This window comes from Babylonia areolata, chromosome 34, assembly GCF_041734735.1.
Source record: "Babylonia areolata isolate BAREFJ2019XMU chromosome 34, ASM4173473v1, whole genome shotgun sequence".
In the NCBI taxonomy this organism is placed as follows: Eukaryota; Metazoa; Mollusca; class Gastropoda; order Neogastropoda; family Buccinidae; genus Babylonia; species Babylonia areolata.
Window position 1 is genome coordinate 20,133,300 of NC_134909.1, and position 20,885 is coordinate 20,154,184.

The 20,885-nt window shown below is 42.0% G+C and overlaps 2 protein-coding genes across 10 annotated transcripts in view; one reads left to right on the forward strand and one right to left on the reverse strand.

The window, feature by feature from the left end:
- The first annotated feature begins 874 nt into the window (after window positions 1–874).
- Window positions 875–11,872, forward strand: LOC143277525 (TAR DNA-binding protein 43-like). 3 transcript variants are annotated; one of them, XM_076582396.1, is made up of 5 exons: window positions 878–1,226; window positions 2,474–2,640; window positions 3,421–3,561; window positions 4,275–4,566; window positions 10,158–11,872. In XM_076582396.1, exons 1-5 carry the CDS (start codon window positions 992–994, stop codon window positions 10,160–10,162), a joined length of 840 nt encoding a protein of 279 aa, XP_076438511.1. In that variant the 5' UTR covers window positions 878–991; the 3' UTR covers window positions 10,163–11,872. The 3 variants fall into 3 exon arrangements, with proteins under 3 accessions (XP_076438509.1, XP_076438510.1, XP_076438511.1); XM_076582394.1 differs by lacking the exon at window positions 10,158–11,872 and having other exon boundaries at window positions 875–1,226; window positions 4,275–6,869; XM_076582395.1 differs by lacking the exon at window positions 10,158–11,872 and having other exon boundaries at window positions 877–1,226; window positions 2,477–2,640; window positions 4,275–6,869.
- Window positions 11,873–15,178: 3,306 nt separating this feature from the next.
- LOC143277426 (neogenin-like) overlaps window positions 15,179–20,885 on the reverse strand; it is a 64,359-nt gene continuing 58,652 nt past the window's right edge. For 4 of the 7 annotated variants that reach the window (XM_076582232.1, XM_076582231.1, XM_076582229.1 and 1 more), the window contains 3 exons: window positions 20,148–20,228; window positions 18,846–19,229; window positions 15,181–17,319 (listed from right to left, as the gene is read on the reverse strand). In XM_076582232.1, the coding sequence (XP_076438347.1) occupies window positions 16,973–17,319; window positions 18,846–19,229; window positions 20,148–20,228 (812 nt within the window). In that variant the 3' untranslated portion in view covers window positions 15,181–16,972. Of the gene's footprint in view, window positions 17,320–18,845; window positions 19,230–20,147; window positions 20,229–20,885 lie in introns of all 7 variants that reach the window. The other 3 variants (XM_076582235.1, XM_076582234.1, XM_076582236.1) reach the window with 3 other exon arrangements.

The following is a 20,885-nucleotide window of genomic DNA, read 5'->3' on the forward strand; positions in this document are numbered from 1 at the left end:
CGCGCGCGCGCGCGCGTGTGTGTGTGTGTGTGCGCGCGCGCGCGCGTGCTCGTGTGCGCATGCTTGTCGTGCCAGTGCGCGAACACTGACACCGCGTCCGTCAGGTGACATAGCTTTCTGTATGTTTGTATTCTTCGGTTTCACATCGATTGTTTCATGATTCTAGATGTGCGCATATATGCACGCACCATCACGTGCGTGTACATGATGGGAATGCTAATAAATGATAATCAAAGTGCACGTAATTTGATATATATGTCAAGTTGTGCCGGTATATGCCGATGCACTGCAATCTTTTGTATCACATTGAATTGTTGTATGACAACATTGTTGCACTGGTTCACCTTGGTTTGCACTTTAAATTATTTATTTATTTATTTATTTTTAAGAATGGCATGATATTGCGTGTAAGCATAGCTATTTTGAACCTTTTAAAACTGTTGTTTTGCATTGCTTTGCATTGTCGGTATTGTTCTGTGTTGTGTTTTGAGATCATTATCATAATTTGATATTTCGACAACACACACACACACACACACACACACACACACACACACACACACACACACACACACACACACACACGAAGGCAGGGTGAAACATTTTGGGGATGTAGCCTCAGATAGATAAGAGAGGAAAACAAGAAGGGATATCAGATGGAATTTATGTTATATGTGTATAGTTCTGTCATTTTTTCACGTTTTCCATTTAACTGACTCTGGAATGCAAGTGTGAGTTGCGTCCTTGATGTAATTTCTTTTGTGTGTGCGCATATCTCCCCTCCAGAGAAAGTGAGTGAGACGGTAAACCTAATTTCGGAGTGCAGTCGTCCTTCGCGTATGGATCGCAAATCTTCGAGAGACCTCGCGTCTACCCAGCGGGTCCTTTTTCTGACGCCATCTTGTAGGACGTTGCAGGATTGTATGTAGCTCCGATTTATTGTCAGATTCCACGTTTCATAACTTCATTGAAACATTATAATTCGTTAAACATGGCGCAGTTTCTACAGGTTGCCGAAGATATTAACGAAGAGGCAATTGAAATCCCTAGTGAAGCAGATGGCACGCTTTTGTTGACCACATTGTCCGCACAGTTCCCTGGTTCATGTGGTTTGAAGTACAAGTCCGAGACCGGTGCATACCGGGGCATTCGTCTGGCTGAAGGAGTGCTGTACCCCCCAGACGGAATTTGGGGAAATCATCAGTACATCGCTGTTTTTGCAAAAAGTGCGTAAGAAGTTCGTTTTATTTCATTTTATTGCCTATTGTCCAGTGTTCGTATTGTATTGCTTCACTGCTGTGGGGCTTAGCTGATACGTCCAAGATTTATTATCATTATTAAACCCTGTTTACGTGTTTTATGGTGTGCGCTTTTTTGTGTGTGGTTAATTTAAGGATTTTCTTATCAACGGCAAGTGATGAAGTTGTTATTTTAACGAAGAGCAGCTAGCTTTCACACGGATGACCTGTAATTATAGTTTTACTGCAGATTTTGCACACGGGCGAAGTTACAGATTTCAATGTTGCAGCATTAACAGTTGGATTCATGTGGTGTGATTTATATTTTCTAAATCGATATACATATTTTTCTGAATCCTAGAACCAGTTTGAGTTGTAAATGACAAGTCAAATGGGTAAAATGTTACATATCCATATTATAACCGCAGAGCATTTTTTTTTCTCACTCCACACTGTTTAAGATACGATCAGTTCAATCTAGATTTCTTCATTTAAAATCGGATTGATTTGTCTTCTTTCATTACCACACTTAAGTGCTGAGTAGATGTCAACTGATAGCATTTAGTTTTGTTGGTGGTACTCTTTCTGATGATTTTCTAGTTTACCCAGACACTGACCCAGTTCAGTTAGTGCTGCTTTAGTGTTTGTGGTCATAAGTTTTGTCAGATAAATTATCATATTTCTGTGTATATCAGCATGTGTAGGCCTGTAGTTTGTTACAAAAACCCTTAGTGTTCAGTGGACATGAAGTGATAATGCCACATGGGAAGCCCATGACCCACTTTGGCAAGTTCTGCTTGGCAGGTTCAGTAGTTAGGTGGAGTTAGGCTAGTGGCAATTTGTTTATTAGTAATAATTATATTTTGCATTTGAATTGAATAGTCTGTCAGTAAAGTGTGTGTTGTCTTCCCCAAACTCTTGTACATGCATTTTTAAGAACATTTGGCTGTGCTATGGAAAATTTGTAAGAATTTTTGTAGTTGTACTCTTGCCTTTGGTGTCCTTCCCCTATTGTACTTTCAGTGTTTCATGTGTGGTTTTGAACCAGTTTTATCTTTCCATCTTAGTTTTTTTTTTTTTTTTTTTTTTATCAGTGCAGTGGGAGTCTGAAATAACTAATTCTCAGAAGTCCATCTTCATGTTGATATCAGTGCAGTGGGAGTGGAGAATAATCTCTCTGCTACTTAGTAAACTTAGTAAAACTATGTGCTAGTTTTTGTTGTGTTGTTTGGCAGCAGATAGTAAGAGGAAAGGAGAAGATGGCTTTGGTAGCCAGGCCAAAAAGAGAATGATAGACCCAAGCAAGTGTTCTGACCTGATTGTGCTGGGCCTGCCATGGAAGAGCACTGAAGATGACCTCAAGACCTACTTCAGTCAGTTTGGAGATCTCGTCCTTGTTCAGGTAAGAAAAGTAGTTAAACCAGTGAAAGTACTTGGGTCAGGAAGCGCAAACTTCTGTGAAGGTTAGGACTGCAGTGTTTTCAGTACATTGTCCTGTATTGTCAGAAATGGCTACCCATAGTGTTTTAAATTTTATTTTCGTTGATTGGTTGCACTCTAATTTAAAAAAAAAAAAGAAAAAAAAAAAGAGTATTCCAACGTTGACTCGTGTCACCAAGTGTTACAAAGTAATGAAATACCCAGCAGTCAGTGGCAACATTTAACTGTTAACTTGGTATTATTTGGTTTTGGACTACCTTGACCCCATATTAGTCTGGCATCCGGAATCAGAATGAGGCCTCAGCCAGTTTGCTTTACATCATGTTTGGTTTTGCTGGAATTGCCTTAATTTTATTATTTTTATTTTTGAGTGAATTTCAGATGCAAGTCTGTCGGTTTCAGAAATTGTTGTTTCAGAAATTGCTGTTGTGGCGATAAAAATAAAAGTTTATCAGAGGCAGATATTTTTCTTGTTTTCCAGCAGATGTGGCTGATTACTTGCCACAAAAGCAAACAGCTAAATATGCGGGGCAGGTGAATGGTAAAACGCAACGCCCAATGCATATGACTTTTGCATGTGATGTATTGTTTATGTGGGTTTTTTTTTTTTTTTTTTTTTTTTTTTTTTTTTCCCCTTCTTCTCCGGAAGTCTTGCATGATCAGTTCATGAAGATATTTTTCTTTAGGTTACATTTTTGTACCTTTTCCTCTGGTATTTGAAGTGTGATTTGTGTCCCAACAGGTAAAGAGAGATGCACGTACTGGTCAGTCCAAGGGCTTTGGATTTATCCGGTATTCCAACCCGGAGTCTCAGGTCAAGTGCATGTCGCAGCGTCACATGATCGATGGTCGCTGGTGTGATGTTTCTTTCCCCAACTCAAAGGTACTTACCTCATTAGCTTAAACTGTTGGTGCATGTTCACATTAGCTTTACTTTCTGAATGATGAGAAAACGGATATGGGTGTCATTACTGGAGATGAATTGTGATGTACATCTGATATGTATAAAAGATATTCTGTAAGTGATGAACTTATTGCAGGATGAAAAGTTTGAAAGCGTTGGGTCATGAAGTAATTTATGTGCCTGTACTTAATGATGTAGGAACAAGCAGATATGGGAGGATTGTACATTTATCTCAAAGATTTCTTGGTGGATTTGAAGTTCAGTGCAGCATGGTTTCATGTTGTGACTAAGCTTAGCTGTTACTGTGTTGGGCATGATTCTAACGAGGATGTCCAGAAAGGCTTGGAACAGTATCAGTAATGCCAGGTTTGGTGACCATGTCGCAGTAAATCGTGGTGTTTTGGTTTTTAGAGAAAACGGCTGTTGCAAAGAAAGCAGTTAGACACATGTACAAGTACATATACAAATGCATGGATTGAGCATTGAGATGGGTTGATTAAATACACCAGTGTACGCTTAAATAAAAACAGGGATGTGGAAATCTAGTGTGTTCAGGAAATGGGCATATTTCATGGGGCACTGATTCTGAATGAAAGATGAAAGTAGATGTTTATATTTCAGGAATGAAAATATATAGTAACATTGCCTTGTGTTGATAGTAATGAAAGGGGGACCACCTTTTGCTGTTGCAGGAAGGAAACAACCAGATAATGAACCGCAAGGTGTTTGTGGGTCGCTGTACAGAGGACATCACTGCCGACGACCTGCGCACCTACTTCTCTAGCTTTGGAGAGGTGGTGGACGTGTTCATCCCCAAGCCGTTCCGCGCCTTTGCCTTTGTGACCTTTGCTGATGCGGAGGTGGCCCAGACCCTGTGTGGGGAAGACCACATTGTGCGGGGCACGTCTGTGCACATCAGCAACGCCTCTCCCAAGAGCTTTGACAAGTCAGGGGGCCCCAAGGCGGGTGGGGCTGCTGGTCCAGGTGCGTTGATGGGTATGCAGGGCAAGGGCAATGGGGATGGCATGCCTGGCAACCTGGGCATGAATCTGATCAACTCGGCCATGCTGGCAGCTGCTCAGGCCATGTTGTCTGGAGGAGGGTGGGGTATGGGGGGGCCCAACCAGCAGGGGGGGTCCAATGACCAGAGTAATCAGATGAGCAACACCCCAGCCTTTGGGGGTAACATGGGGGCCCAGCAAAACACCACGGGCAACTCCTGGTGGGGCACAGACTCCACCACCTCGGGGGCCTACTCTGGCTGGGGGTCTCATGGGGGCCGTGGTGGGGGCTGGAACTAGAGGGGTAGAACTATGCGGGAGCAAGAGAGGGGGGGGGGGAGAGGAGTTTGATGTCAGTTGCGGGAGAGAGCGGGTGTTGCGACAATGGATGGAGGGCGTGCGGGAGATCGTAGAGAGGCGTTTTCCTTTTTGTTTTATTTCTTTTTTAAAATTGTGATTGTAGTTTTTTTTTTAATTTTGTTTTTTTTATAATTCTTCCATGTGGTTACCTTTGACTTTTTGTATGATAGTTCTTCAATGAGGGGTCAGGGGGGGGGAGTTTAAAATCTTCAAAGAAGTCTTGACAAAATTGTAATTTGTCCTTTCAAGACCTTGGAACTGCCCACCTCCCCCAAAAAACTAAATGTGTAGTAGCAAGGGTATATGATGGTGGTTGAGGAAGGGGTGTGGGAAGCGTTGTGGGGTGAGTGTTGTAAGACTGCTCTGTGGAGAGGCGTGTGCTGCTGGAAGAGACGAGCGAGACCCCCTCCCTGGAAAACTGCGGTGTGCTGGGACCGAATGCAGGGCGTGTACATGTACTGTACGACTGCAGTGTGTGGAGAAGACATTGCAGTGTGGGCAGACCGAATGCAGTGTGAACATCATGCTTTGTGTGAACGACTGCTGTGTGGAGTCGCTGCAGAACAGACTGAGGAGGGCAGGGTGGGGGGATATCAGATGTGAAAATGTTGGAGTGAATGCACATGTGTGCACACTGGAGAAACTCTTGTTTTAAAACTAGATTATTTTTTTTTCTTTCTTTTTTTCAGTCAAGACACTAATCTTGAAAAGTAGAGATCGAGATAGCATTTCAAGCATCTGGCTACAGTCCATCCATTGAATTGTATCTAACCGGTTTGTTTTTGGTATTTACATGTCTTGACAAAAGATTTTGTTAAGCCTGTTTATTTGTCTTGACAAAAGAAGTCTTTTTTTTCTCATTTTTCTTTTCTTTTTTTTTTAAATTTGCAAGTGCTTTTCTCATTTCATTATTTCAATCATTGGTAGCATTGGCATTCAGCCTTTAGATATACAAAATTTGATTACTTAGGGAGGGGTAGGGAGGGAGAACTGTTCATTGAAGAGAAAAGTATCGGCTAAAAAATTAACAAATGGATTTACTGACGTCTTGCTTCTGAAAAATTGGGCTGCAATGAAGCCACTTGTTCCCAGGAAAGAGGTTTTCTCTTCAGTAAAGCAGCCAGGGCCAAGATATGTTGAATCTGGGCTGTTGATCAGTTTTTGATCCTGTCGGGCTAAGTATAACTTTGTCATTGTACAGGGTCCCATGCCTGGGGTTTCACTTTAGGTCGTGCAAACTCTTTTCTCCTTGGTTGACTTCCAGATATGTGTTCGGTTTTATCCAAACATTTAAGGCCTCGAGTCCCCATCCTCCACTTCCACATGTTGTGGACTATTTCGTGTTGTGTTGTCTGTTTTTGATCTTGTAATGTATTAATTGTAATTTCATGTTGAGAGTAATTCTGTGCATGTTTCAGCCATGTGGTTTGTGTTTCAAGTTGGTTGCATCTTCAAGTGGGGGTGGGGGGGGGGGGGACAAATGCTTACGAACCAGTTTGTTTTAGAGGATGTGATGGAGTTTGAAGTGGAAGGAAACTTATAAAAGAAAATATATAAAAAAAGAAAACAAAAAAAAGAGGTTTGTGTATACATTATCTGAGTTGGATGGGGATCCCAGAACAGTCCATTGGAGGCAGTGACTTAATCACACGGGTAGGAAATTGATAGGCTGATAGTTGCAAGGTTTGCCAGTGAATGATCTTAATGTTTTGGTTTTAAGTGTATTGCTGTGGGGTATCGATAACCTCTTAAAGATAGCAGTGTGTGTATCAGCATGCAGTGTTTCAGTGTGAAGTAGGTTTATGGGCAGCACACTGTTGTATTTTTGGTGTTCATTTGTGTGTTTCACGGTGTCCAAGAACTGTATTTTCAGTCATTTTCATTGTCACCCAGAGTGGATTGATTTATAACCTGTTCTGAAATTAGTGTCTGAGCATTTCATTTTCTTTGGAAGACGAGTGTGTTTGCGTGTGTTGTGTGCATGTGGAATGAGAAAGACGAGAAAAAAAAGTCAAAGCTGTAAGTTGAAAGGACAACTGAAAGGCTTTCAGTTGAAGTCTTCAAGAAGTGTCACCCTGAACCTCAAGGTAAACTATTTTCTTTGTGGTGGTGCTTTGTAGATGTGCTACTGCTGAATTCATCCCACATGAAACATTTTTGGGAAGGAAAGGATGAAAGGTGAACAAAATAAATTTCCAATCCTTGTTTTGTCCAGTTCAATTATTTGTCAGTAGGTGTTTGTCTTTCCATTTGGAGCTTTTGATATGAATTACACTTCAGTAGTTCATGAATCTGAAATAGTTTTGGAGGAAACCGGTTAAACTATTGGGGATCCCAACACCAGAAGCATTGATATTTTCATGGCTAAACTTAATTAACGGTGTTGGAAGTTTAGGAATAATGCACTAAATCAGTGACTGTCGGAGCTTTGGACTTGAAATTTTCCTGCATGGGGTTGGTCACATAAGTTTGAGGAAACCAGTATACTGCAGTGAATCATTTCTCATTCGCCATTGCAATGTCAGCTCAGTTTGATAAATAAGAACTTCAGTGTGAATTGAACTTGGTAGATATCAAAGTGACTATTCATGCAGTTTAAAGTTAAAGACTTAAGAGGCAAAGTTTACCCGTTCTGGAAAGTTTGCAACTGGAGCAGGAAAGTTGGACTTGGAAATAAAGTCCAGACCTTATATCAAAGTTTCTCAAAATTAAGAGTGTACAAAATTGCACACGTATAGTTGACTTTTTCAGGAATGGTCTAGAAAACTAGATGATGATTTTGCAGCTAAATGCTCCTAGTTGCTGTCCCTGTTGGTCAGTCCTGATACAGCCCTATGGGGGTGGCTGGACTAAGCAACAAGAACTAGAACTATCCCTGTTGGTATTGGAAGTTTGTTGTCACATTGACATACACACACACACACACACTAAAGCACATAAAAGCGTTTAAAGGTACCAAGTTGAAAACGGGTGACTCGGTTCGTGAAAAAGCAAGGTTTGAAAAAATATGAAGATGAAAATTCTGTATGAACCTTGCTGAAACTAAAATGGAAAAGCAAAGGATGAACTCCATATTGATAATTTCTCAAGGTTCTCCAAAAGGGATCCAACAGTGGGGTGCGTGAGAGCAAGGCGTGGTGGGTTTGTGTTGGGACATTGGCTTGTTAGCCCTTGTAGACATGGAAGCAGCAGTTAGCAAACCTTAGGAACACTCCACTTCCTGTCCCTATTGTTCCATGGGTCCTTGTTTTATGACTGAAAGTGAGCAGTGATTATGGGAAGTTTCAGTATATAGTCGCTAAACTTTTCATGATAAAGCTTCAGTTAACTCTGTTAGTTGATGTGCAATAACTAGAAAGTGCTGGTCATACGGTGGTTGGCGTGCGTGTGACACGTCACTACTTGTCTTATCATGGTTGATAGGCATAACAGCATTGCTATTGGACGTCCTGTACTTTGATAGTTGATGTGCGTGAACACTTCGTTACTGGTCGCACTGTTTAAGAACAGAAATAAAGAAGTTCGTCTTAGATAACTTTTCAGTTCTGATCATACTTGAAAATACAACTGTTGTCCATGTCCAAATAAGAAAACAATAGTTAAAATTACAGAATCGTAGGATTCCATTTGAAGTTGGCAGCATGTCAGATTCCAAACCTGCTGTGACACCATTGCTTACTGATCTATCATTGTAGATTATTTTAAAGGGGAGGTTATAAAATTTCAAAAACTGTCCAAGATTTTTAAAATCTTTTATTTTTGGTGGTCAAATCCATTGCAAGATGTGATATCAAATAGTTTCCACATAGGTTAGCTACTAATTTTTCATACCATTTGCGCTGTTTGCGTGAACAATTAAAAGAATTAAGCTAAAACTTTTATAATCAGTACTACAAAGACAGGTTTAAAAATTGTGAACTGTGTGTCATCCAGATTTACATATTAAAGATGCACCACTCTTGACAAACACATGGCATCAAATAAAATAAAACTTTGTATTTGGTGCATAACATGATGTGCATATTTTGTTATGAAACAAATGATTACTCTGAGGTTGAAACATCACACATGCACTTTCGGCTGCCTTGTATGCATCGGCATATTCGTCCCATATAAAATTCATTTGTACTATCCTTGCATTGTAGGGTTTAAATCGTGCATGGTGTACCACATTATTTTTTTTTGAAAAGTTTCATTGCTTGTATAAAGTCTTAACAGGAATAATGATTGGGCAAAGAGAATCTACTTTACAAATTCATCTGTCTTTGCTGGCCACACAAAGAAGTTAAGATTTAAAGAAAACTCAGAGAAGGGATAAAAAATACTGGCATGCGTAACATCAGAGACACTTATAAGTAGGGGTAGGGGGTTTAGTTTTTTTTGGTCCATAGTGACAAGTATATCCTGTTTTGTGAAAAGGCAAGTTGATCCACAGATTGAAAAAAACAAAACAAACCACCCCCAAAACCCTGTTCATTTCTGATGCAGTGATCAATATTAGGAAAGGAAGATGGCTGAACTTTTGTGATGGCAGATTTGTGTGTCCAGCTGACAAATGCCGAGATTGGAAGATTCCAGTGTTCAGCTCAGACAACATCCATCATACTTTTTAACACCTCTGACCCCCAGTTTTGAAATTTTTTATTGGTGACCTTTCAAGTGTAAGAAGTGGAAAAAAGGTGCCATGTACATGCTGGAGAATTTGCTGTGCGTGTTTGGCTATGAATGACAAGAGCGGCTACAGTTTTTAGCAGTAAGACTAGACCATGATCTTTTTTACTACTACTTCCTCAACTTTAAAAATTGTGTAGTTGTGCTCAGCACAAAGTGAAGATTGGATTCCGTGCGTGTGGCGAAGTTGCTGTGCGTGTTCGGCTGATGAATGGCGAGATAACTACTTGAAAAAGATTCCGTGTTCAGCTGTCAGACTTTGCCAAATCCATTGCTTTGTTTTTTGCTTTTTTCTTTCTAATGTTTAAAAAAAAAAAAAAAAAAAAAGTTCAGTAGACATGTTTTGCACAAAGTGAAGAGAGATGCCGTGCGTGTGGCGGAAAGTTGCGGTGCGGTGCGTGGTCGCGGCTGTGGTGAATGATGGACTGTCTGCGAGAAGATGGCTTGCCGGGCTTCTGCTGACTGAGAGAGACTGGGAGATGATGAGCTTTGCTCCCAGAGAGCTCTGCTGACATTGACTGAGTGATGTTGTCCTGATTACAGGCTGAGGCCATTGGCGTGCCACTTGCTTCATTTGAAGAACGTGCATGCTTTCAACTGTTGGAATCTGCAGTTGTGGGAAAACAACAGGTATGTGAAATGGGTAAGTTGGCAAGGGTTAGAAACTGGAAGGAAAAAATCTCGCATAAGGCAGTATTAGCAGGCTGGAGAACTGTGCTTTGTGTTATATATATATTATTCTGATTAATGTTTCTGTGAGATTGTTCATTGTTTTTTTTCTACAAATGTTTTAGAATAAAGAATTGAAAATTAATGGATAGTAATGGCATTCATTGACATGTTCAAGGGGGACAACAGATGTAGCATATTTTTGATGGGGAGTCAGGGGACTTCTGGTATTTGCTCTCTACAATAATTTTGTGAATGTGCTTTACCCACCATTCTGTAAAGCATTTCTATCACTGACATTTTGCACAGTGAGACAAAAGTTCAGTCCAGATACTAGAAATATCCTTGCTTCACCACTACTTTAAAAGTGGGCTTATATTTTTTTTGTAATGAGATTTCTGTGTGACCTTCGTTTATGATTGTCTCATATTCAAAGAACTAGCTCCCAGGCCACCACTCAAAAGCCTGGAAAGGAAGTAAAAATCAGTTTGTGAGACTCAGGCTCATTGACACTTGCTTCCTACTCCAGCTATTTACCAGAAGGACACATTACTAAAAAAAAAAAAAAAAATTTTTAACTGACTGGTGCTGCCTTCATCCAAAGAGAAGTACTTGTTTCAGTGACCTGTGCTTCACAGTGGTTAAGGATGAGGAAAGAGGTATTTTATGAAAAACAAATCGGCTCATTTATGGTTCGTTTCTTTGGTGTCTTTCCATGGAGCTTTCCATGTTTAGAAAACATTGTACATTTGACCAAGACAGTTTGGGTAACATTCCTTATAAAGAACTTGTGCTTTGTACGTTTGACAAAGACATCAGCAATAAACTTTTTCCTGAAAGATGGTGTTAACATGAAAGTACTCAGTACAGTTTCACACGGTGTGAATCCACTACACCAGCAAGCAGGAGGGAGCCCTGTGAATTCATGTTACATGGACAGAAAACACTTTGCAAACAAGGGCTACATCAACCGATGATTCTTGAGAACTTTTAGAGATAAACTTCTTTGTGGAGTCAGTTCTAAGCTTGCATTTTAAGTTGTAGTTTAATTACACATAATTATACCATATCATTGACCCACAAAATTTTGTAAGGTATGACATGCACAAGATAGCAAATCATGTCAGTTTGGAAAAGGATGCAGTAACGAGAAAAATTTGCCATGAAAGTAGGTCGAGTAGGTCTAGCTTTTTTTTTTTTTTTCTGTAGAGAAAGTTTCTTTTTCAGTAACTTGTTTTTGTGGCCTTAGGTCATAGCATGACCTAGCAAGCAGCTGGGCTTACACAGTGCAGTTCTCCAGTCTGTTCATACTAAATAGAGATTGTATGTGCAGGAAGTATGCAGTGTTTGAGGAATTGGAATGTGCAGAGGCCTGTGGATGTTTGGGCTTTTTCCCCAGCCCTTTCTCCACCCAATTATCCAGAGCATTCACTTTTGAGCAGTTGCAAGGGTTAAATGAGTATGTACCAGAAATTCAGTAATCAGACGTTTGAATTGCCTGTTTTACCAATTTGTAAAATCTTCACTGTTTCAGGCTGTGATATTTAAAAAAACAAAACGATACAAAACGAACGAACAAAAAAAAACAACCCACAAACGAACAAAAAAAAAACAACCCACACCAAACCATTCAGTAAGCAGACACTGCAAAATTCCACCACACATCCATTCTCGTGTCAGGAACGTGATGGAATAGTCTGCTGAAGGGGGCAGTGGAGCAGAATGGCGATTGCAATTCATGCAGGTTGAAAAAAAAAAAAAAAAAAGAAAAGAAACAAACAACTTCTGCCTTGATTGATTGGTTATTATGACTTTATTGTGCAGTTGGGATCAGGTAAGATATGGATTGAAACTTTGAAGACTTGAATTGGTCTGGTACTTAGAGAATGTACACAGCTTTAGACCAGAGTTCATCATTTACACCTTGACAACAGTGTTGTCCAGACTGATGACCACCCATTGTGTGTTCCACTCCTCTGTTGCATGCTAAGGGCAAATAAGACTTGGGATTGTAGAAATTCTCATTGAGGCACACATGCACACTTGTTCATACAGGGTTGATTAAAAAAATTTTTTCACAATTTATTGTTTAAAGGGTGTCTGTAGAGACTGAGAAGCTTTGCAAAAGAATCTTTAGGATCTATTGTCCAAAACTTGTTACAATGGGGGGTTTTGATTTGCATACATGACCAAAAAATTTATAAAATAAAAAAAGTGGAGCACAGTCGATAGCATTTCTGCAAAATTAGCAGACAAGTACTAACAGAATCCGGAGGTTTGGGACTGATAGGTGGCATATCACTATGTTGGGACAGGGGAATAACTGATGGGTAACATGTAGGGGAGTGCATGCCTGTATCGCCAGAAAGCTGCTGTTGATAGAATCCCTGATGATAGGTATCCATGAGATAAGGTACCTTGCCAGTGACACCTGTACCATCAGTCCCATACAGACTACAAATGACAAGGCACATGGCTGTGTTAATGATGAACAGCATTACTGAGAAGAGACGGCATTGACAGATGTACGGAGATGGGTTCAAAGTCTCTCATTGGAGACAGATTGACTGAGGGTGGGTTTTGTTGAAAGACTTGGATGGTTGACAAGAGCAGCTGTTCCTCCCCATCCCTTGTCAGTGACATCAACCGACATCAACCTGTCCATTACATGCAGGTGATATGCACTTCTTGCAAGAAAGTGGTGAGGTAAGGCATTGAAGTGTGGTACAGCTGTGTTTCATGTGCTGGTGTGAAGGGGAAATAAAAGCATTTGCCCGACCAAGTTCTGTTAGTTTGCCTTATTTTTTTTTAGTTATACACTGTTTTTTGTTTTCTCTCTCTTTTTTTTTTTTTTTTTTTTTAATACACACTTTTCTACACACCCCTCACCACCTCAAATAGCCTGTACATTTGTTCAGGTTGTTGCTGATGCTGAAAAGCTGGTGAGTGCAACTGGAAATCCTCCACTTGATGTAAATTCTCTTTCTGATATGCGCACTCATTGATTTTAAGTCCGTTTGAGAAACTTGCAAATATTAAAAAAACAAAAGATAACAAGCATACTTTAAATCATGTGAAATGGGCATTTCACTTAATATCGTATCTTTACCACTGGCTATAACTAAGGTTTAGGCTTTCATACAATGTGGAGTTTTGGTTTGGAAAAAAAAAAAGGAATTGCATTTTCAAAATCGTGTTGATAATGTTCGGGGCTGAGCATGCTCAGCAATTTCCATGACCCACTGAATGCTGACATGGATTACAGGATCTTTAACGTGTATTTGATCTGCATGAGTATACACACGGAGGCAAGTCACTAACAGTTCTGCCTAGATTTTGACAAGAAAAAATCGCCACCCTTGACCCACCTGGTGAGCCCAAACCAGGAATCGAACGCAAGAAACATGGGCGAAAATCCAGCCACGCTTGTACTGATAACCATTCAGCTAAAACATGGTCTTACAGTCTGAAATGCTGTGTTAATGTTTAAAAAGAAAGCAGAATGGTTAAGAAGCTTATCTGTCAATACAGTGCCCGTGAAGGTCTGGGTTTGATTCTTGCTCTGGCTCTTCCTCCCAGTTTAACTGAATTTGGTAATTTAAATTAAGCGTCTGGTCATTTATAGGTCCTGTGTGCAGCACGCACTTGGCGTACTGAAAAAACACGTGGCAACGAAAGAAATCCCCATGTCCCCCCAAGAAGACTGATATGTACACAACTCTAATATGCATGCACTCGGCTGCACTAGTGCGTTGGGTAATGCTGTAATCGGGGCATCTGCCTGTGATGCATCGTATATGGATCTGTCAGAACGCTAACGATTTGAGGAACTTAATCTGATTACAAAGACGGTGATGTCATCAGCTGTATGACCTTGACGTAGGTTACTGACGACGACGTTTGGACAGTTTTTTCAGGCCTTCCTGCCAGCCAGGTCACGGGGCATCTGGCTGCTGATGTCTGGAATTTAGTTTGTGCGAGAAAGAATGAGAGGGAGTGAACGAATGAGCGAGTGTGTGTGGGATGGCCGGGGACAGACGAAAAACATGTATTCAAGTTATTAAAATTGATAGCAAAATGACGGCATTCATAATTTGAAATGAGAAATACGCTCATAATCTGTCGGTCAAAAAAAAAGAGTATAGTACCGTCTCGGTAAAAACAAAACACATGAAAAAACAACGTATCTTGCGGTATTCAGCTTTTCATTTGAAATAATCCACTGTTTAATCGGACAGTAATAAAAAGAAAAAAAAGAGAAAGTATATTCCCCTGAAAAGTTTCCATTAAAAGATACTGCCGCAGAATCAACAGGCAACGTAATAAGGCATTGCTTTTCTCAAATTAGCGGGGAGGCGGCACAGGAGCTCGGGTTTTGACCGTTGTTTGAACTGGTACGAGGCGTAGTGTGTATTGGTGAGAGTAGACAGTGATAGCAAGAGACCAGACTTCTTTCCCATGTCTTGCAGCCAGAAATAGGTTCCCTTGACTTGCGACAGCTTGTCGGTGAAGCGAGAGCAGGAGTGGTCGGGCAATAAACTGTACACCCCCGAGCCTGTATTTTAATTAACGTCCCGGGGATCTTTCGCTTTGCGGGCCTTTTTTTAACACTGAAAGAGCTAGAAACAAAAAATAGTTTAAGAAAATTTTACACCGATAGTGACATCAACGAACATAACAGTAACACGAATGAGTACAGAGTTGAACTGAAAGAGGGGAGAGAAAAACGTTAACAAACGAAAGAGCAGAGTAACGACAGATATAACATAAAAACTAACAATAAACATTAAAGCAAAAAATATTTAATCCACAAAAACGGTAACAAAAAACGAACATTAAAACTTTTATTTTACTAAGCCAGAAAAAAAACCAAACATTAAAACAGCAAGAAAAATACCATTAAAACTATCAAAACAAAGAAAAACGCAAACTGTTCAACAAGAACGGAGTAACAAAAACAACGCTCATAAAGGCAAATACAAACAGCAACACACACACACACAGAAGGAAAAAAACACGTTGATACACGACAAAGTTTCTTTTAATTGAAGACGAGAAAAAAGTTACAGTAAAATGAACAAAAAGAAAACGAACTGATCAACATCAATTATATATCCATATACACCAATAAACACAAAACATGGTAAACAAGGAACAAAAGCACCTCGTCCAATCTTTTGATGGAAAAGACGTTACACTCGAGAACGAACAAAACCACCTTTAAAACGCAGGAACAATAAAACCTGCATTGTGACAAATTCCTATACTGAAAACATCCTGCATGTCCAAACCCGAAGATGTTTTGCAGACAAGAGTAAACAGAAGTAACTTTACATTCGGAAACGTACCAAAATAAAGTTTGAATGAATGCCTAAATACTCGCCCCCTTCCCTGTCAGCCCCACTCACCTCCCCTGAACCCCCCTCGCCCTTAAATTTTGTTTCTCCGAAACATGAACTCCACAACAGGACTCGCTGTACACTCGGAGAAAAGACGATGTCTTCACGAAGCAGTGTAGGTAGCTTGTTTTGATTATCAAACCGTTACATGGACCTGTTCTGCAATGATAATCAATCCGTTACAGTCTGGCAGTGAATAATACAAACATTTATAACAGCGTGCGTATGCAGTTATTGTATTCGAACGTGCATTTATGTTGCTGCAGTGAGAGAAAGCGAACGTGCGTGTGTATGCACCCGCTCTCTTTTTGATGGCTATGTTGGCTGTAAAGCGTCTTTGTTTTTTGGTGAAATGATGATAATCTTTTCTTTTTTCTTTTAAAAATTCACGTCCTCAGCCGCCGCCGGGGGTTTCCGCCCCCTCCGATTCCTCTTCCTTACCTTTCACCGCGCCCTCTGTTTCTGTGTCCCGTTTTCTCTTTCCCTGAAAAAAGAAAAAAAAGGAAAGAAAAAAAGACCACATAGAGAACACTTTTGGAAGGTCAAGCTCCAAATCTGGCACCTCAGTGAAGGCTTACACACCACCAAAGAACAAAATTAATGAACAACTCCCGCGCACCCCCCACCCCCCCCTTCCTCTTTTGTTGTACGCGCGAACATGGGAAAAACAAACAAAAATACGCCAGATATATGACGTATCCCTGTAAATACGTAACGCCTACGACGTATCAGTTCATGCTCCACGATAACTACAACTTATATCCATCGCTTATCTCCCATTCAAAGGAACAGCACAATGGCTACCAAGTGTTTGAAATGGAAGATTTAACTTTTTTTTCTTCTTCTTCTTATTTTTATTTCTATAAACTCACGTGCCCACCCCCTATCCCTCTCCCAACTCTCCCCCACCCCACCCCACCCTTTCGTGACCCTACCATCCCAAATGCAAATAAGATTTTTAAAGTTGAAAGTATAATTCACTGAGGAACAGGTTTTTATGGTGACACATCTTCCTCTCAGTCCTCTGTACAGACAACGAAGACATCAGAGCCTGGACTTACAATCCACTCTATCGTAACTATTGCAGTATATCCTGCACCACCCAGCAAGCAAAGCCGATCATGCTTCTGGTGTTCAATTTTGGGATCATATTCATATCACCGTTGTTGTTGGTGATGGTTTCCATAGTTCTTTCTTCCCCTCCTCTTATTCCTCCTCTTTCTCTCCTTCTTCTTTATTCCTCCTCTTTCTCTCCTTCTCCTTTATTCCTCCTCTTTCTCTCCTTCTCCTTTATTCCTCCTCTTCCTCTCCTTCTCCAACGTCCTCCATCTGCTCCCACGACAAGCTTGGAGATGGAGAACTGGACAAAGTGGTGAGTGGGGGTGGGGAGGAAGTGGCAGTGGTGGTGAGGAAAAGGGAGGTGGTGGTGGTGTCGGAGGTGGAGGACGGCAGGGATGTCGGTGGTGGTGGTGGTGTTGTTGCTGTGGTGGAGGTGGGTGGTGAAGAAGAAGGAGGTGGAAGGGGGTGGGTGCGGAAGGACAGGAGGAGGGAGGGTGGTGAGGCATCACCATCATCACCATCACCACCACCGCTGTTCGTTAGTGGCTGTACCTTGACCGTGTAGTCTGTGTCCGGCTCTGCGACACACACACACACACAGTACAGTGATACACACAGTGGCACACACACACACACACACACACACACATAATACAGTGATACACACAGTGGCGCGCGCGCGCACACACACACACAATACAGTGATACACACAGCGGAACACAGTGACGCACACACACTATTTTGGTTTTCATATATGCCCTTTGTTAACTGTAATTTCTGCTTGTCAATTTGCTGTTTGGAAAATGAAATTTATTGGAGACAGATAAAGAGAAGATATTCCCTTCTTTTGTACATTTCAATTTATTGGCTGATGCAGCATCCTCAAACTTTTCTGACCTCGTAAAGACTGATTGACAATTCACCCCGCCCTGCCCTGTGTTCTTCGTCTTTGTGGCACGTGCATTTGTTAACTCGCGTTATATTTATCAATGCCAGTGCCCTCGCTTAAAGGACTGGGCCTGATATATGCCGCTATGGTTTCCAAACATTTGCACTCTGTGAACCATGGTTCTGGAAATCTCCCCCCCGCCCCCCGAAACACCCCCCCCCCCCCCCCCAAAAAAAAAAGAAGAAAAGCACTGCTCCACAATTATATATTTTCTCCCCACCATCCGTACCCCGATCGACTTTTGTTCCCGAAGTTTTGTTCAATTAAACATTCTGACTTCGAAGGATAATGTCTGGATTTCTGCCTGTGGTTTGCCCTTGTTCTTGTACTTGATGGCAGTCATCTGCTGTGATATCCGAAATGCTACTGATGACCTTACATAGCGTTGTAATTGGGATCTTCTGTCGTCTGGTCTGAAGAATGTCCCGCTCTACAAGCATAGATGTGTGATATCTGTTGGTCACCTGACCTCTGTTCCCTGCACCATTTCAAAGTTCTTTATCTGTTCCTTCTGGTATGGATTCCACACAAAGCAGCAGTATTCGTGGCGGGTAAGTACCGAGGTCTTTGCCTTTGTGATGTTGGAAGGTGTTTTCAGGTTCCTTCAAAGGAATTCCAGGACACCAGCTTTTCGCTTTCTTGGATGTTTTACTCATATGTCTCTCCCACTGAATATCCGTGAGGTGGTGGTAACTCCCAAATATTTCACCAATATCGTTCATTTGCTTCAAGGACGTGCCCTTTCGTCTTGTACTGGTATTTCATGGGGTGAGGAGATCCGGTGACACTGAGGATTTCTGTGGGAGGAGTTCCATCCCCAGGTCTTCTCCCAGACTTCAGACCGACAGCCTGGGATGCAGTCTATCTCTACACGCTGCAGCCATCTGCAAAAAAGCCTGGTTCTGCAGCTCGATCGATAGGGCAGGTCACTGATGAACAGCAGGAAGAGAATGGGTCCCAGCATGGTGCCCTGAGGGACTCCACTGTAAAGAAAATCTCGGGCGAGAATCCAGCGCTCTTACCATTCAGCCACCGCACCCAAGTGCTATATAAAATCACATTATTATTAATACTATTATCATCATTGTTATTATCATTATGATTAAACTGATGATCATAATGATGATGATGGTTGTCATCATTACTGTTCTTACCCAAGTGGGACAAAGTGTAACTGGTGGCCCTCACGACTCTTGTGGACACCACCTCCTCCTTTCCGTCCTCCCCGCCTGCCAGCAGCGTCAGCCGGTAGTTGATTGGCTGAGTGGAGTTGACGAACACCTCGTCCTCGTCGCTGATTGGCCGGGTTGGGAGAACAGGCGTCGCCGTCATCGGCAAAACTGACGTATCGTTGTCGCCCAGCGCGGAAGAATGGTTGAGAGGCTTGCCCTTCTGACCACCGATTGGCTGAGAGCTGCTGATGGCCTCCTGCACCTCGCCTTCTCTGGGGCTAGGGGGCGTGGCCCAGTGGATGTGGGCGTGGTCGCTTCCCACAGTGACGGACAGCTCCACTGGGGTTGGAAGGGATGGGGGAGTTTCTGTGAAGATCAACGATAGGCAACACAGGGTTAGCATCCCCTCAGCATAACAAGAACAGCGGAAAGGCTTTCAAGCCTCACGCGTGATACCAACTTGACCCATCACAGTCAGTATGGAATGGAAGGGGAAAACACTACTCTGAACCCAGGACCATCATTAAGGCCAAGCTGCAGAACAAGTGGAAGCAGCAGCATTCATGACACAACAGAGCAGACCCGTACTACCTGCTGACTTGTCGAGAGCAGGTAGCCATTTTCAGGCTCAGGAGAGGCCACAACCGCCTGAAACACCACCTATACACAAAACTCCGTATCGGTGACACAGAGCAGTGCCCCTGCGGAACAGGCAGCCAGACAACAGAACATCTGCTGCAGTCCTGCCCGCTCCACCAAGCGCTCCGAGAAAAAACCTGGCCCGACCCAATCCCAGCAGCCCGGAAGCTCTACGGATGACCTGCAACGTACTGCCGCCTTTGTCGAGGAGAAGGGGGAATCCATCTGATAAATGACGAACGAGACAACGACGAAGGGGAAAACAAACAACCAGACAGGGACACTGCAAAGCAAATCATATTCCAGCAGGATATATATATAATTATTGGATCTTCCCGCCTTGATTTTTTGTTAGTGTTCAAATTCTGGCGTAACAGAACCAACCATCGCGCCATGTCTGATGCAGTGAAATTCGGATCAACATTTTGTGTTCCCATCTTTCGTCCAGAGAAGACCAGTCCAGTAAGTCTGGTTTCTATACCACTTGCGGCAGCAGAGAGAAATGCCTTGGTCAACGTTTACCCCGTTCCCCAACTCCCTTTAACCCTCACACATGCACTGACACACACGCACGCAAGCGCAAGCTCGCGCGCGCGCGCACACGCACACACATACAAACACACACACATACACCATGCATCTCACCCCAAACAGACGTGTTCGAAGTGTTGTATCCGCTCGTCACAGAAGAAACAGCCGAGTCCTCGGGTTTGGAGACGATGTCTTCTAAAACGAGACAACATGCACAACTTTGACACGGACACTTGAATAGCGCCTGTCCTCGGTCAGAGACCATGCTCAAAGCGCTTTACAAACACGGAGACAATTGCACAAAAGGTGACAACCTGGGCAGAGCCGAGTGAGAGCTGCCTTGTGGCGCTCATCATCGTTTCCTGTGTCATTCAGTCAGACTCCAGTCATGCACGCACATACAGACACACAATTACATACACAGACATATACACTAATTAATACAGACACAGATAGGTAGACAGACAGACAGACACTCACATGTATATTAATTTAAGTGGATTTTACTACAAAAGATGTGAAAAAAGGACAACTCTCTCGTTGCCGTGGGTTCTTTTATGTACGTAAAGTGTATGCTTCACACAGGATGTCGTTTTGAAGTCTGATGCGAATGGCTCAGCCACTGAAATATAAAAACAACAACAGGCAAACATCCTGATGTGAGCTTCGTGATGATGGCGACGTTGGGTTTTTTTTTCTGTTTTTTTTATTTTTTCATTTTATTTCATCTTGTGAGACACAGAGACAGACATGGAAAGACAGACAGTGACAGAGAGCTCGAGAGAAAAGATCAATAAGAGCAGAAGCAGCAATAAGAGAAGAGAAGAGAAAGAGAGAGAGAGACACAGAGAG

Coding starts and splice junctions, on each gene's coding strand:
- LOC143277525 (XM_076582394.1), top strand. CDS start 992: ATGGCGCAGTTTCTACAGGTTGCCGAAGATATTAACGAAGAGGCAATT. Junction 2,641..3,420: donor GAGATCTCGTCCTTGTTCAG/GTAAGAAAAGTA, acceptor GTGTCCCAACAG/GTAAAGAGAGATGCACGTAC. Junction 3,562..4,274: donor TTTCTTTCCCCAACTCAAAG/GTACTTACCTCA, acceptor TTGCTGTTGCAG/GAAGGAAACAACCAGATAAT.